The sequence below is a fragment of the Lissotriton vulgaris genome, chromosome 5 (assembly GCF_964263255.1).
Source record: "Lissotriton vulgaris chromosome 5, aLisVul1.2, whole genome shotgun sequence".
Taxonomy (NCBI): domain Eukaryota; kingdom Metazoa; phylum Chordata; class Amphibia; order Caudata; family Salamandridae; genus Lissotriton; species Lissotriton vulgaris.
Window position 1 is genome coordinate 1,236,019,178 of NC_141693.1, and position 14,125 is coordinate 1,236,033,302.

Below are 14,125 nucleotides of genomic sequence, written 5' to 3' on the forward strand. Positions count from 1 at the left end.
CATGTGATGATGCAGTCAGAATGAGGCAGAGGTGTTAAGGGGAAATCAAGTTCAATTTGAAAACACCCAAGCAGTTGCGGCTGCCGGGCATGTAAGCTTTTGATTAAAACCAGAATTTGCTTGCACTGCATCCAAGAGTTGGTGATGTACTGACAAACCACTGGAAGAATTTAGTTGTTTTATCCCATGAACAGAAGCCACTAGTATTAGCCACTGAGCTATAGAAAGCGATATGAGGAGGTCCTGGTGCGATTCCTCCACACAACGTGCGAGAGGTCTGCATTTACCTATTCCAAAATGGCAGCTGGGGGTATAGTCCTTTGTTTGTGACGACTATCACCTGCGAGGAGATCCCGGTATCAATGATGAAATGTCATGTATGTGTTGGATCATCACTGCAGATATGCCACTGATACCCTAGGGCACCACCCACGCTTATGTTAGAGACTGTGACACTGCTAAAACTAGCATGGGAGAAACAGACAATGACACATGAAGGTAATTCCATCTCCATATTTTCAGACTTTATTGTGGCAGTTCAGGAAGCATGCTTGAATTATTTACCTATCAAACATAAACTACACCTGGCAGGTATGCTATATGCCATTCTCTAGCACGTCTCAAACTCGCCCCCCAAACAAACCTATATTCCTAATGCCTCAAGGAGCTGCGCCGTTTGTAAAATAACTCCTTAAATAAAAACCAGGCTCATCCCAGGACAAAAATGCAACATACAAAGAATAAGGCGATGTGGAGTAAACTAACTATGATGAGAAGATGGCCTACACTTGCTATTAAGTAAACTCCTAATGGACTCCCTAACCAGAGGATTATCGAATGATATCCCTGCAGCTTACTGTTGAAGAACTATCCATGTGCATTTTTCTCTCCTGATACTGCCACTCATTGACAATACACTTGGCAAACAAATCCCATCCTTTTTAAATGTGTTGATACGCTGGTAATCTGGACTCCCTCTAGGGTAATCCCTAAAGCTTTGTAATGCTAGACATCAACGTGTTGTTTTTTGTTTTTTTTAATATGGGGAAATATGTTGGCAGGTCAGGATGTCTAGTTAGGATGGAGTGTGGGATATGAGATACAGCAACTCATACAGCACACAGAACATGCCACATGCTAAGGCACCTATCCATTACTTGACATGGATTGTTCTCGGATGGAACAATCCTTGTAACGCACAACACATTCCGACATACCTTTACCGGTGCACATCTAATGTTGTTCTCCTTCAGGAGACACACCTTGGCACCCAAGTGACCTTCTATTTTGCTTTAAAATGGAGCCGCCATCATTCACTGGCAAAGGTTTCCTCCTTTACCGGAGGGACAGCCTTGTTGGTACGACAAGGCATACCATTTTAACTTCACCACAGAATAAATAATGCACAAGGCATATACAGATGATCCAGACTTCCTGAGACAAACATGGGCCAATGTCAGCTTAAACTATACTCTGGGGTGCAGGAGATGTTATTTTAATGTTGGCTTATATAAGCAGCTAAACTGCTCCAACATAGATACTTGCACACAGCTGCCTTGACCTTGGAGGTCATAATGGGCAACAATGGGTTGGTAGATATATGGAGGCATAGATTCCTGGACATTAAAGAGGGTACACATATCTTTACCCTACACAGGTCCTTAGAGATACTTGACAGACTGCTCACAGGTCCAATTGGTGATGGAAATTCCTGCAATGAAGCACTGCACACTCACCTGGCACTTGCCCCCTTCAGTCCTCTCAGATACAGCCTTTAGTGATGAGATCAAGGCCAAAACAGTAAAATTCCTTCAAACAAACGAAAAATCTGTAACATCCACTGGCACTCTATGGGAAGCTTTGAAGGCTATATGCGAGGGATTTGTATCGCCAAACACACCGAGTTCATGGGGCCTAATGAAATAGACTCGACAAGCCTGAAAGGGAAAATAGAATTGCTTACAACCCACTACACTGAACACCATACACTTCATTCACTGCTGGAGTTTAGAGTTAGGGAGAAAAACACCTATACAAACTTGTTGCAGCACAAGCATATAGTGAGGCAGAGAGACCGTGTAGGGTGTACTCGTCTCAGACATGTCACTCACGGTCCCAACAGGACCTAACACTACTAGTGGAAGAAGATGGAGACCATATATATGAAGCTAAAAACATACTGGCTGAGTTTTCTAAATACCACACAGGGCTATATTAGCCCCGTATCTCCGAAGCCCCCACAGATTTTTCAATCTACTTTGATCGCATAGCCCTGCCCTGAGTGGAGGGTCACTGCAAACAATTCCTTGATGCACCAATTACCCTTAAATCGATTACTCCAGGTATATTGGGACTTCCCACATGTAAGACTCAAGAAAATGATGGGCTCCCCATGGAGTTTTATAACGCCTATTATCAGTTGCTAGCACCTTGACTTCTGCATGCAGATGTGTAATCAGGCAATAGGAAAACGTACCTTCCCACCCTCCTTTAGATAAAGTGTTCTTGTAACTCTTCTGGAGCCTGATAAGCCCTCTATGCAACTTTAAAACCTATGGGCCATTATCCCTCATTAATATGGACACAAAGATATTGGCTAAAATGTTAGCTGACTGACTACTCCTCCTCCTTCCTGATCTGGTCCTTCTAAATCAGGCAGGATCTGTTCTGGGCAGATACACTGTTCATGATCTTAGATCAAGTTTTGCTTTTCCACGCCAACTTCTACACCAACTAAATCCCGAACTGGAGGACATGGGGGTTTTCTTAGACACCACTAAGGCATACAACTCCCTGAAATGGGACATCCTATTTGCAGCTCTGTCCAGAATGGGATTACCCGTGAGCTTTATAACCTGGTCAGGCCATTGTATACGAGACCTATCATTAGGAATCACCTGAATTTCCTCCTTTTTGATCGCTTCTCCGTATGGAAGGGCACCTGACAGGAATGCCAGCCCTCTCCGGTTCTATGTACTTTGGCAACAGAACCATTGGCCTGTGCTATTTGCCAACTACATGATCATAGAGGACTTAGATGTTCCCGCCCGGAACATTATAGTATCATTGTATGCATGCAGATGACATCTATTCAAGGCACTCGTGGGTATCATGATTAGTTCGAATAAATCCAGGACCTTCCCGCACACACACCCTACACAGGTCAGGGCATTGAGTCCCCCCTTCCCTGGTGTTCTACTTCCATCAAATATCTTGGTATATGGATTGGTTGATACCAGCGCATGATCATTTCAGAAAACTATAGAATAGTCATGACAAAACTAATTTGAATTTGAATTTAAAAATATTTATAGAGCGCAACATTCACCTAGCGGTTTCTTGGCGCTGTGAAGGGAGGGTACCAGAGGAGAAAGATGACAGCCACAAATTCAAGGGAATGGAAGCAATTTACAGAGAGAAAGCCTGTTTAAAAAGAAAAGTCTTGAGGTCTTTCCGGAAGGGAAGATAATGCGTGGCTGATCTTAGATGGTCGGGGAGGGAGTTCCAAAAAGTGGGTGCCAAGGTAGAAAAGTTGGCCCCTCCCCAATTTTTGCGCTTATAGCGAGGGACCAGCAGGAATGACTGTGAGGAGGAGCGTAGCTCTCTGGTGGGGGTATACTCCCTGATCAGGGAAGAGATGAAGGCGGGAGCCGAGCCCCATCGTGCCTGGAAAACCATACAACCTATTTTAAATAGGGCTCGCTCCCTCACAGGCAGCCAATGAAGCGCCTTCAGTAAAGGGGTTGAGTGATGGGAACGAGATAGGCCATAAACTAATTGAGCCGCCTGGTTTTGGACCAGCTGGAGTTTCCGCAGCCTGTACGCCGGAATGCCGTTGTAGAGGGCATTCGCGTAGTCGAGCCGGTGTAACACCAAGGCTGACATGATCAGTTTAAGTGCCATGGGAGAAAAGAACCGGGATACAGTGTGGATAGTACGAAGGGTGATAAAGCAGGAAGAAACAACAGAACTAACCTGTGAGTGAAGAGTGAGGTGATTATTAAGCTTGACACCTAAAGTCTTAACTGTGGAAGAAGGAGTGGGGGGGGGGGGGCAAAAGAAGAAGGCCAAAACGAAGAGTTCCAGGGACTGGAACAACCACCCGTAAGAACCAGCTCGGTCTTGTCAGGGTTCAGCTTCAGGTGGTTGAAGTTCATCCAGTCCCTGATAAAAATCATAACAGACTGGAAATTAGCAATAGAATGAGACGAAGAGGATAGATTAAAGATGAGCTGGAGGTCATCCGCATAGTTATAAATGGTGACCTCCAGCTGCTGGAGAGCAAAAATCAATGGATAGATATAGATGTTAAACAAAAGAGGGGAAAGGGAAGGACCTTGGGGAACACCACACGTGACCCTCAATGGGGCGGCCGAGAAATCCCCCAATCGAACCGCCTGGGGGCGGTCCCTCAGGAAGGAGGAAAGCCATACCAGGGCCGAGCCCCCGACTCCCGCCGCTCCGACACGTGACAACAAGATGGAATGGTCCACCGTGTCGAAAGCGGCGGAGAGATCAAGGAGCACCAAGGCCTGATGTTGGTTTTGGTCCATGCCTTCCCTGAGGTTGTCCAGGACCGACACCACTACGAACTCGGTAGAGTGCCTAGGCCGGAAGCCTGCCTGGCGGGATGCTAGGCCCCCATTCTCTTCAACAAAGGAGCTGAGCACCGCAGTTACGTGGCGCTCTAGCACCTTACCCAAATAGGGCAACAGTGAGATGGGGCGGTAGTTGGCAGGGGCAGAAGGATCAGCCCGGGCTTCTTAAGGATAGGCCCTATGGTGGTGGATTTAAGAGCTGGAATCACGACCCCCTGAGCAAGGGAACTATTCAGAAGTGTAAGAGGGGGCTGGGTGCAGACAGAGTAAACTAGGTAGGTGGACCCAACTTTCCTTGCCAGGCAGAATAACTATAATGAAAAGGATAGTTCTGCCTAAACTATCATACTGTTATATAACATCCCTATACCTTTACGTCAACCATTTTTCAGACACTCAGCTCGCATATGATCTTTGTAGCTTAGGAGGGTGAACAACTTAGAGAATGGTGGGGAATAATGACACTGTCATGTGATGAAGGGGGACTAGAGTTGGCACTGGTCTTTGAACTCTATTATCATTATAGCCAAGTTCATTTCGCTCACGATTGGCTGTACCCACCCCCATACATGTCACACACAGTAATTAAGCATGACACAACCCACCTACTTCCGCTGAGTGCTTTGATAGGACAAACAACTAGATGCAACCGCTCCGAAGTAAACTCCATAACAAGCACCGTACTGGCATGGGACTTGCTTTGTAAAAGGTGCAAATGTCTGATTGCTCAACATCCCAGAACAGCCTCTCCTTCACTATGAATTGATACACCTCACTGGGGATAAATCAACCTTACAAAAGCTGTGCAAATGGGGGATCCAGGGGATATTTTTATGAACGCTCAATTTTTGGAATATGCTTGAGGGTAACAGATGGTGAAGGATTCACTGCAATCAAACAAGCATCTTGTTACTGAACTATAATCCACAATACAAACGGAGGCCTCTGAGAATAGTGCAATATGGAAGGTCTGATCGCAGATTGGTGGTGGGAGGATTCCGGCTATGGTCATGTACGTGGGGTAGGTATGGTGCCCTGGCTGTAAACACATGGATAGACAAATTAGTCCTCGGTATGGAACAGCTGGGATGCTATTATATCACCCTCCCAAAAACTCACACAACTAAGATCTTTTGGGGCCCCATAAAGTCATATTTGCTAACACATTTTGAACTGGTTGGTGAGATGAAAACAGAGTTCAGAAAGGCGTAGAGGTGCGAGGGGAGCTCTCCTCTGCCATCCAAACCACAGGGAAATGTTAAAATGTACAGGACCTGGCTTTTAGCTGTCTCCAACCCGTAATACTGGCACATATCACCTGTTCATCCTAGTTAACAGTTAGGAACGTCATCATTCCGAGGCCGCAACTGTCAACAGGAGACACTGACTGTGATTTTCGGCTCCATGTATGTGAAAAATGCGGTTGTATGATGTTACTACGCATTCCGGCGCTCAGGTGGATAGACTCCTTCCTCACTGGGCGCTCGTTCCAGGTATGGGATGGCAACTACCATTCGACCACCCTCCCCCTCACGAGCGGGGTCCCCCAGGGGTCGTCTCTAAGCCCCACGCTCTTTAACGCCTATATGGCCCCTCTTGAAGATGTGGTTACCCCCTTCGGAATTAAAATAGTGAGTTATGCTGATGATACTCAGCTGGTCGTCTCCTTATCCCAACTGGACGACCACCCGGACAATATGGCAAACTGCCTCACGGATATCCACAATTGGATGTGTGAATCATCACTGAAATTAAACGGGTCAAAGACCGAAGTTATGCTCATGGGCAAGCAATGGGCAACTATCCCCTCATCGGTCTGGCCAGACGTGTTCGGGGAAACTCCCACCCCGAAACAAGAAATTAAGACCTTAGGAGTCTGGCTGGAACCCGAGCTCTCGATGAGAACGCAAGCATCCAAAACTGCAGGAACCTGTTTCGGGCTGATGCGGTCCACCCGCAAGATTCTCCCCTTACTCCCGCCCACGTCGAGAAAACTCCTAGTCCAAGGCTTAATACTGGCTCGGTTGGACTACAGCAACATGGTATACCTGGGAGCCCCAGAAGCCACCATGGCTAAACTTCAACGCACACAGAATGCAGCAGCCCGACTACTTATGAACCTTCCCTCCAGAGTATCAGCCAAACCAGCAATCAAGGCCCTTCATTGGCTGCCAGTGCGCCAGAGGGTGGGATTTAAGGCCATGTGTACCGCACACAAATTGATGAATGGCGTTGGCCCCACGATCCTCAGTGACCTGGTTACTCCGTATAAGGCCCCCAGATCCCTTCGATCTGAGAATGAGCGGCTGGCCAACATCCCCAGGTACAGGAAGACACAGACCGGTGGCCGACGATTCTCCGTGAAGGCATCTGCCGGGTGGAATGCCCTTCCCCGTACCCTGAGGCTGGAACCTAGTTATCTGACCTTCAGAAAAAAATTGAAAACGCTCCTATTCCCAAAATAAAGTCCCTACTCTCCCTGCTCCCCCCTCCTTTGGATATTACAAACATTATAGCGCGGGGATGCCTTCGGGTCACCAGGCGCTCTACAAATCGTTAATAAATAAATAAATAAAAATTCCGTTGTAACGCATGCCTTTTCCACGCATGCGTTACAACGCGAATGCCACTACCACGAATATGCATTACAACGAAAATGCCTTTAACACGCATAGTTATACAACGATTTTCGTTGTATAACTATGCATGATAATGGCATTTTCATTGTAAATGCTTTTTTCGATCCCTGCCCCAATTCCTTATATGTTCCCTAAAATCATTTAAAGTTTGTATTTAAAAATAATTACTCACATTTTTTCATAGACGGACTTCTCCTTCAATGTTATGTGGTCCCTTTTCTATTTTTTTGTAAAGGCAGTACGCAGACGCACGTACGTTATTACGTCGTTAGGGAGGCTGGCTTATTTCAGGAAGGAGGAAAGGCACAAATCATCGTCTTTATGGTAAGTGTTATTTCTTTTTTTAAACTCACTTTTTGGGGGGGGGGGCTCCCCCCTTAAGCCCCCCCAGCCCCCTTTTTTAGTTCTACCTTTACCCCACATTCCTTCACTACGTATTTGGTAGTAAAGAAATGAGTGGTAAAGGCTTTACGTGTTAACCACGCATGCGTTGTAAAGCATGCGCGGTTAAGTACAGTGTGGAAACGGCCGCATTGTAGTGGCTGTTTCCCGAAAAATGGTTGTATGATGTTACTACGCATTCCGTTGTAACGCATGCCTTTTCCACGCATGCGTTACAACGCGAATGCCACTACCACGAATATGCATTACAACGAAAATGCCTTTACCACGCATAGTTATACAACGATTTTCGTTGTAAAACTATGGATGATAATGGCATTTTCATTGTAAATGCTTTTTTCGATCCCTGCCCCAATTCCTTATATGTTCCCTAAAATCATTTAAAGTTTGTATAATTTAAAATAATTACTCACATTTTTTCATAGACGGACTTCTCCTTCAATGTTATGTGGTCCCTTTTCTATTTTTTTTTTAAGGCAGTACGTAGACGTTTTCCGGACTGCAGTGACGGCAAATGGCTGTTACTGAAGTCCAGAAAAAAAATGGACCGCCTGTGCCAGGGCTCAAAACAGAGCCCGATAGAAACCCATTTCGAGGCCCCCTTTAAAAAACTGCCGGTGCTCAGACCCCTTGGGACCCGGCCCACTTAAAGCCCTGTCTTTCCTAATCCAGGGCTCAGAAAGTCCTGGGGAGGCATGGACGTCAGGTTCGAGGGAAAGGGAGGGGCCCCGGGCAAAATTATAACCGGGTTGGGAAAGATATAGAGCTGGCTGAACCAACTACCTCCCCACCCCCATCTTCACCATTTCGAGAACCACCACAGGATGGCAAAGTAAAGTTGTCTGAGATGATTCATGAATAAGTAAGGCTTTCCTTACTAGAATTGCTGATGCGTGCAGTAAGCTTTGTTGAGAATGTGTGTAAACCACCTGCTTCCCGGATGTGGAAGGGACATTCTTCTGCAGTCAACTGATTCTGGGTCAATGGGGGAATTCCAAGGTTTTCAGCACAGTGCGGATTGTGCTGGTTGTTAAGAGGTCGTTGCAAGAGCTTCACGACAAGGAGCACAGTTTTCACATGGCTAGCAGCACCGTGTACGGAGCAATTCTTTAAAAAAAAAAAAGTGATTCTGCCGTCCATAAATAACAAAGTTTAACATGTACATCAATAGATAATCCATACTCAATCCACATCCATGACGACGGAATACATTTGCAATTTCACATAAACTATAAATAGTTCGGAAAAAATGAAGGCTCTTCAATAACAGGGATGTTTGAGATCAATATTTAAAACATTGTAGTAGCTCCAAAGTGCGGTAAAATTATCTTTTTTTTTGCTAGCATCAGCACGACATGGCATCGGGAAGTGTGGGAGTAACTTAGGTACACAAGTAACATAAGACTAGAAGAGTTGTGTTCATTTTTAAGTCTTGCCTACAGACAGCTTTTGCTGTAAGTTGGCAACAGACATATTGAATCCATTAGACTTAAAGTAGGCTTTTGGTCTGCCCCTTGTTCCTGATTCAAAGTCTATCTCAATTCCCTGCTTCTGAATTGATGGCTTCCTTCCCTCTTTGGGTATTTATCCCACCTAAAGAGCATTTTAGCTTGACTGTGATTTCATTGGATTAGTTGTATCCTTTCACTGTTGACATCTATACCTCGCTATGCAGTGCATGAGGGGATACTTTCTCTCCCTCTCTCTTTCTCCTTTCTTTCCCTGCTCCCACCTCATCTTCCTCACCCACTCTCTTCGTTTAAACTGTTGGCTCTCCCATGGTGCCTGTTTGGCTCCCCATGTGCAATCCGTTGCCCTTTGCTGTATGGCAGGTACCATTTTTGATTGGATTTTAAACTATTCTTGCACATGCGTGGGCAAGCACAATACACTTCTTGACAAGCTTTTATTTGTGCTTTATATCAAAAATTATTCTAAGATGTCCTACTGTGGAATGATTACATCTCACAATGGTTTTGCCATAAATGATGACAAAACTATAAAAAGCTTTGCCATAACTACTAGGTCAGCACCCCAGTCTCACAGATGAGACCTTCTGATTTTGCCAATGCTTGTTTTAAAATAATACATGTTTACCAACAAAACTGTCAAACCTCATTTTGTTTTGTGATGGTGCTGGTGTATATTCAACAACATAAACCATATTCAGGGCATTACCCTACACTCTTTCCCCAGGACCATGATATCACAACATGGGGAATGGAACCAAGTTGTGGTGACCATCCATTAATGTGAGGCAACCATATTTTGATGGTCTGTATTCTGGCTCCTGATTTTTTTGTTATGATGCACGCCATACCATTTTGTATATCCCAACGCATGCCATTTTCTAACTGGCCTATAACAGTAGATTCAACTTAACCACCCAACACACCCCAGACCCACATTGGCAAAATCAGCACCTATTTGACCACCAGTTTCAAAAGTCGCCAGCAGAACTTCTTGCAGTGCATAGACTGTCTACCAGTCAATGTGTATCTCTACTCTAGTGATTGAAAAGTAGCTATGACAATCATTTCTTATCCTTTATTCTCATTTTCACTCCCTCTTTGAGGGATAATAACGCTCCTTTGCAATTAAGCATTTGAGCGCCTTGAGCCACATCCTGAAAAAGGCAAACCGTAGAGAGTCTTCAAGATGTATTCTGCTTGGTCCAGATATTTATATGTCTAATGATCAGCCATTCAGTTTGTGTCTCTTTCACTAAAATTCGCACACATTCCACAGAGAAGAAATAGAGGCTCTCTAGCCCCTTCTTATTAAACTGCCCCTTCTGAAAAGGGCCAATTGGAGAGTAGTTGGTGCAGTCCTTGCCACTCTTTTCTAGTCCCTTCCCAAACTCGAGCATTCCTGCATGCAGATAATCCGTCTCCCTTTCCGGTGAACCGGTCTGAACCTGGATCCGGGAGATATGTACTGGTCTGTGGAATACTATAGTGAAGTAACTCCCGGCAGATGGAGACTTGCCCCAGAAGTACTCATCCACATTACTGTATGCCTGGATAGGGACATAGTTTTCAAAAGCTGGGATGCTTGTGAATACATTGGCAGGAGGGTTGTCAGGAATGTCCAATGGGTCCTCCTCAAAGTCCTCATCTTTTAACCGATTGGCGGTTCCCTGGAAGGAAGAATAAAGGCCCATGTGCTGGAACAGCGATGGTTTAAATCGAATAACATCTTTTTGGGTGAGTAGCATACGAAAATGCGTCAATAGCCAATCGCAAGGCATCTCCTGGTAAAACATCAACAGGAACTGGGCAAGCCTCTGCAGGTCACTGGATTGGTAGAGCTTGCCGATGTAGCCTAGTTTGGAAAATTCCAACGTCACCCAGTAGGTGCTCCCGCGGGATGTGACCACTTTCTTTATGGCTGTAAAGAAGGACTTGGAGCACTGAACGTCATCTTCTATCATGAGGTAATAAGTAGACAAATTCTTGCAGAAGTTCATCAGAAATGCATAGTCCACGTTCTGCTTGGACCTGAACTTCACTCTGTCCTCGGGGTCATTGTAGTTGCGTTTTAGTCCTTCCAGTGCAGGGTAATGCTCTTGCGGTGCATGGATCACCAGCAGGTGGCCAGCCATGATGTGGTGGGTGAACTTGTTGCCAATCTCTTCTGCCATTCGGGAGTTCCACTCCATGTCAAAGTCGGCCAGGTGCACCACCACTACCATGTCTTTCAGCTCCTCATTGGTGGACTGCTTGAAGATGGATTTCAGGGTCTCAAGGAGGTAAGTTCCCTTTTTCCTTTTCACGGAGCTCAGCCCAATTGAGAGGTATTCTTGGAATAAGAAAGAAAGAAATATTGTTTTAGTATCTCATGAGCACATGCAACACTTGTGCGAAGTCTACAAACGATATAGGGGTCATTTCATTGATTAAGTATTATTAAAGGTGTGCTAGCAATCTTGGCTTGAATAGACATCACAGATTCAGAAGGCAAAGGAAAATGGCATATCAAAGGACACCCGCTACCACTACTGGCTTCACCGGGCTTGTACACAGGGAAGTTCTAACATGCAGTTTTAATGTTGATAAATTAATAACCACTGATTGAGTCATTGGCATAAATAGATGTAAGCATATGTTGAGAAAACATTTTATTTTAAGTGAAGGCGTTTCATATTTCTTGCAAGGACAGAACCTAGACAGGGCTCTCGGTGTGCTGAAGGTGAGCGTAAAAACACATAAGGAATAAGTAGAGAACATTGCTGTCTATCCGGTCCTCAACTGATATGCCAGCAGCTACTATACCACGTGTCACTAAATAATCATACTTTCATATGATCATTCCTTCTCTCCTGCCTTCCATTGACCTGCTTGTGAAGGCGAACAACTTGTACTTTGTTTATCATAGGAGTCTGCCTCAGACATTACATTATTTACCTATCTATTTCATTAGGATATCTATTATCTGGCCGCTTTAGATACTCTCTGTTTTTTCTCTTGTTCTCTTGCTGTCTCTGGTTCTTACTGACTCTCTTGGAACAGCTTTAATTTTTATCAGTCTCTCGCTTTCTCTTTCTTCCGGTAGTTTGTCTCTGTTTTGATCTCTAACTTCCCTTTCCATCGAGTGTTGGATTCCATTATGCTAATCTTTCTGCCTCTTTGTCTTCCTTTGTTCATCGCTTTCCTTGTTCTGTCATCCCTAAGACTTTCCTTACCTCCGAACATATTCCTTCTCATCTAGCTGCCCTTTTATCCTCTCCCCTGCCTATTCATCCCTCATTCATTTGGCCATCGTTCAGTTTGCCTGCTCTCTCATCTTTCAGTTTATTTCCATTATTCTGTATTTTGCCCAAGTATCTACGCATTCATGTATGAAACACTCCACTAATGTCTCTATCGGTCTCCATCGCTAAATGTCATCTTCGAGTCTGTACCTCTGCCCTCCCAACCTTCTATATGCCTGCCTTTCAAAAAGACGCTTACCTGACATGCATGTATGTGTTCTTATCTCTGCCTACATGTCTGTCTTTCCTGTCATACTATCTGTACATCTACCATTCTGTCAATCAGCCCCCCTGCCTGCCCAATTTTCCATCTGTATCTCTCTCATCATTGAAATGAGGGAAGGCGTTTTCCAGTTAAAAGTAATAAAGATGTCACAGGAAATTAGAAATCACAGAAATACCGTTAACAATTTACAACAAAGCTGTTTGCTGAAAAGGGGATAAGAAAAACGGGCCAATTCACAGAACTAATTTACAACAAAATCTTAAACTTACTACTTTTGGTATTCACAGACGGCATTTAGTAGTCTTCAATTAGGATTTTGTCTTAAATAAGGATTTTGTCTTAAGTTAAACTCAAGACAAACTTAAGTTAAACTTAAGTTTAATTTAAGACAAAATCCTAATTTAAGACAAAATCCCAATTTAAGAAAAAAACCTAATTTAAGACAAAATCCTAATTTATGAGAAAATTCTAATTTAGGACAAAAGCCTAATATAAAACACAATCCTAATTTAGGACAAAATCCTAATTTAAGACAAAATCCAAATTTAGGACAAAATCCTAATTTAAGACAAAATCCTTACTTAAGACTACTAAATGCCTTCTGTGAATATTAAAAGGAGTAAGTTTAGAATTGTGTTGTAAATTAGTTCCATGAATCGGGTCCGATAATATTATTTTTTCATTTAAATAAATAACAAAACATGTAACGTAGGGCGTGGCTTGGCGCATTAAGATGGCGGTCGCACTCTAAGAGTGCTCCGGACCACTCCGTCATCCGCACCATTATGATCCACCGCCATCAGCTCATTAACAGTCCTCCCTTCTACTTCTGTGTCCTCCGCCTTGACCTGCAGTGCCCGGCGGAGTGTCTGATGCCGTTTTGCCTCCATGTAGAGGCAACTTTCTCCACTTAGATTCCGGCGTGCCTCCGCCTAAGATGGCGTTGCTGTCCCCTGAGGCCTCTTTGTGCATCGTTGCCTGGAGATAGGACATAGCCTGGCGGGAGACGCAAGCCTTCTGTCCTGTCTGGGATCCCCTGCTGACCCCCTCTGCGGTGGAGGTGGAGAGCCGGATGCTCCGGTGTTGGCCCTGATTGCAGAGCTCCTCCCCTGCCCGATCGGACCCGCTGACACCGCTGGCCTGCCTCGCGACGCCGCAGGTGAGACCTCTGAGGGAGCACTCCACTGGAAGACAAATCGGCCGCCGGGTCGGGCGGCGGAGTCCGGGAGCCTGACTCCCCACCCGCGAGTGACCCGATGCCTGTGACCTGGAGCCCTACCTGGCCGCCGCCGGGGTCCTGGGCGCCTCTACCAGCTTTAGGCCAAGGGGGGAGATCCCCGAGGCCCACCTCGTACCGGGCTTTCCTGCGGCTGCTGACTCAGCCTGATGGCAGCCGGGCCTGTACCTTGTAGCTGGCTGCGCCGCCATTGCGGCCACATATACTGAGCTGCCCCAGACTTGAGGAGGCATCCCGGCTCCCCTGCGGCACTGCTGCAGTGCCAGCTGC

General features: G+C 45.3%; 1 protein-coding gene across 1 annotated transcript in view; it reads right to left on the reverse strand.

Moving 5' to 3' along the window:
• Positions 1 to 8,774: 8,774 nt before the first annotated feature.
• LOC147712386 (alpha-1,3-mannosyl-glycoprotein 4-beta-N-acetylglucosaminyltransferase C-like) overlaps positions 8,775 to 14,125 on the reverse strand; it is a 158,982-nt gene continuing 153,631 nt past the window's right edge. Inside the window, exon 3 of the mRNA XM_086923081.1 lies at positions 8,775 to 11,440. Within this exon, the coding sequence (XP_086779207.1) occupies positions 10,293 to 11,440 (1,148 nt within the window). The 3' untranslated portion in view covers positions 8,775 to 10,292. The remainder of the gene's footprint in view (positions 11,441 to 14,125) is intronic.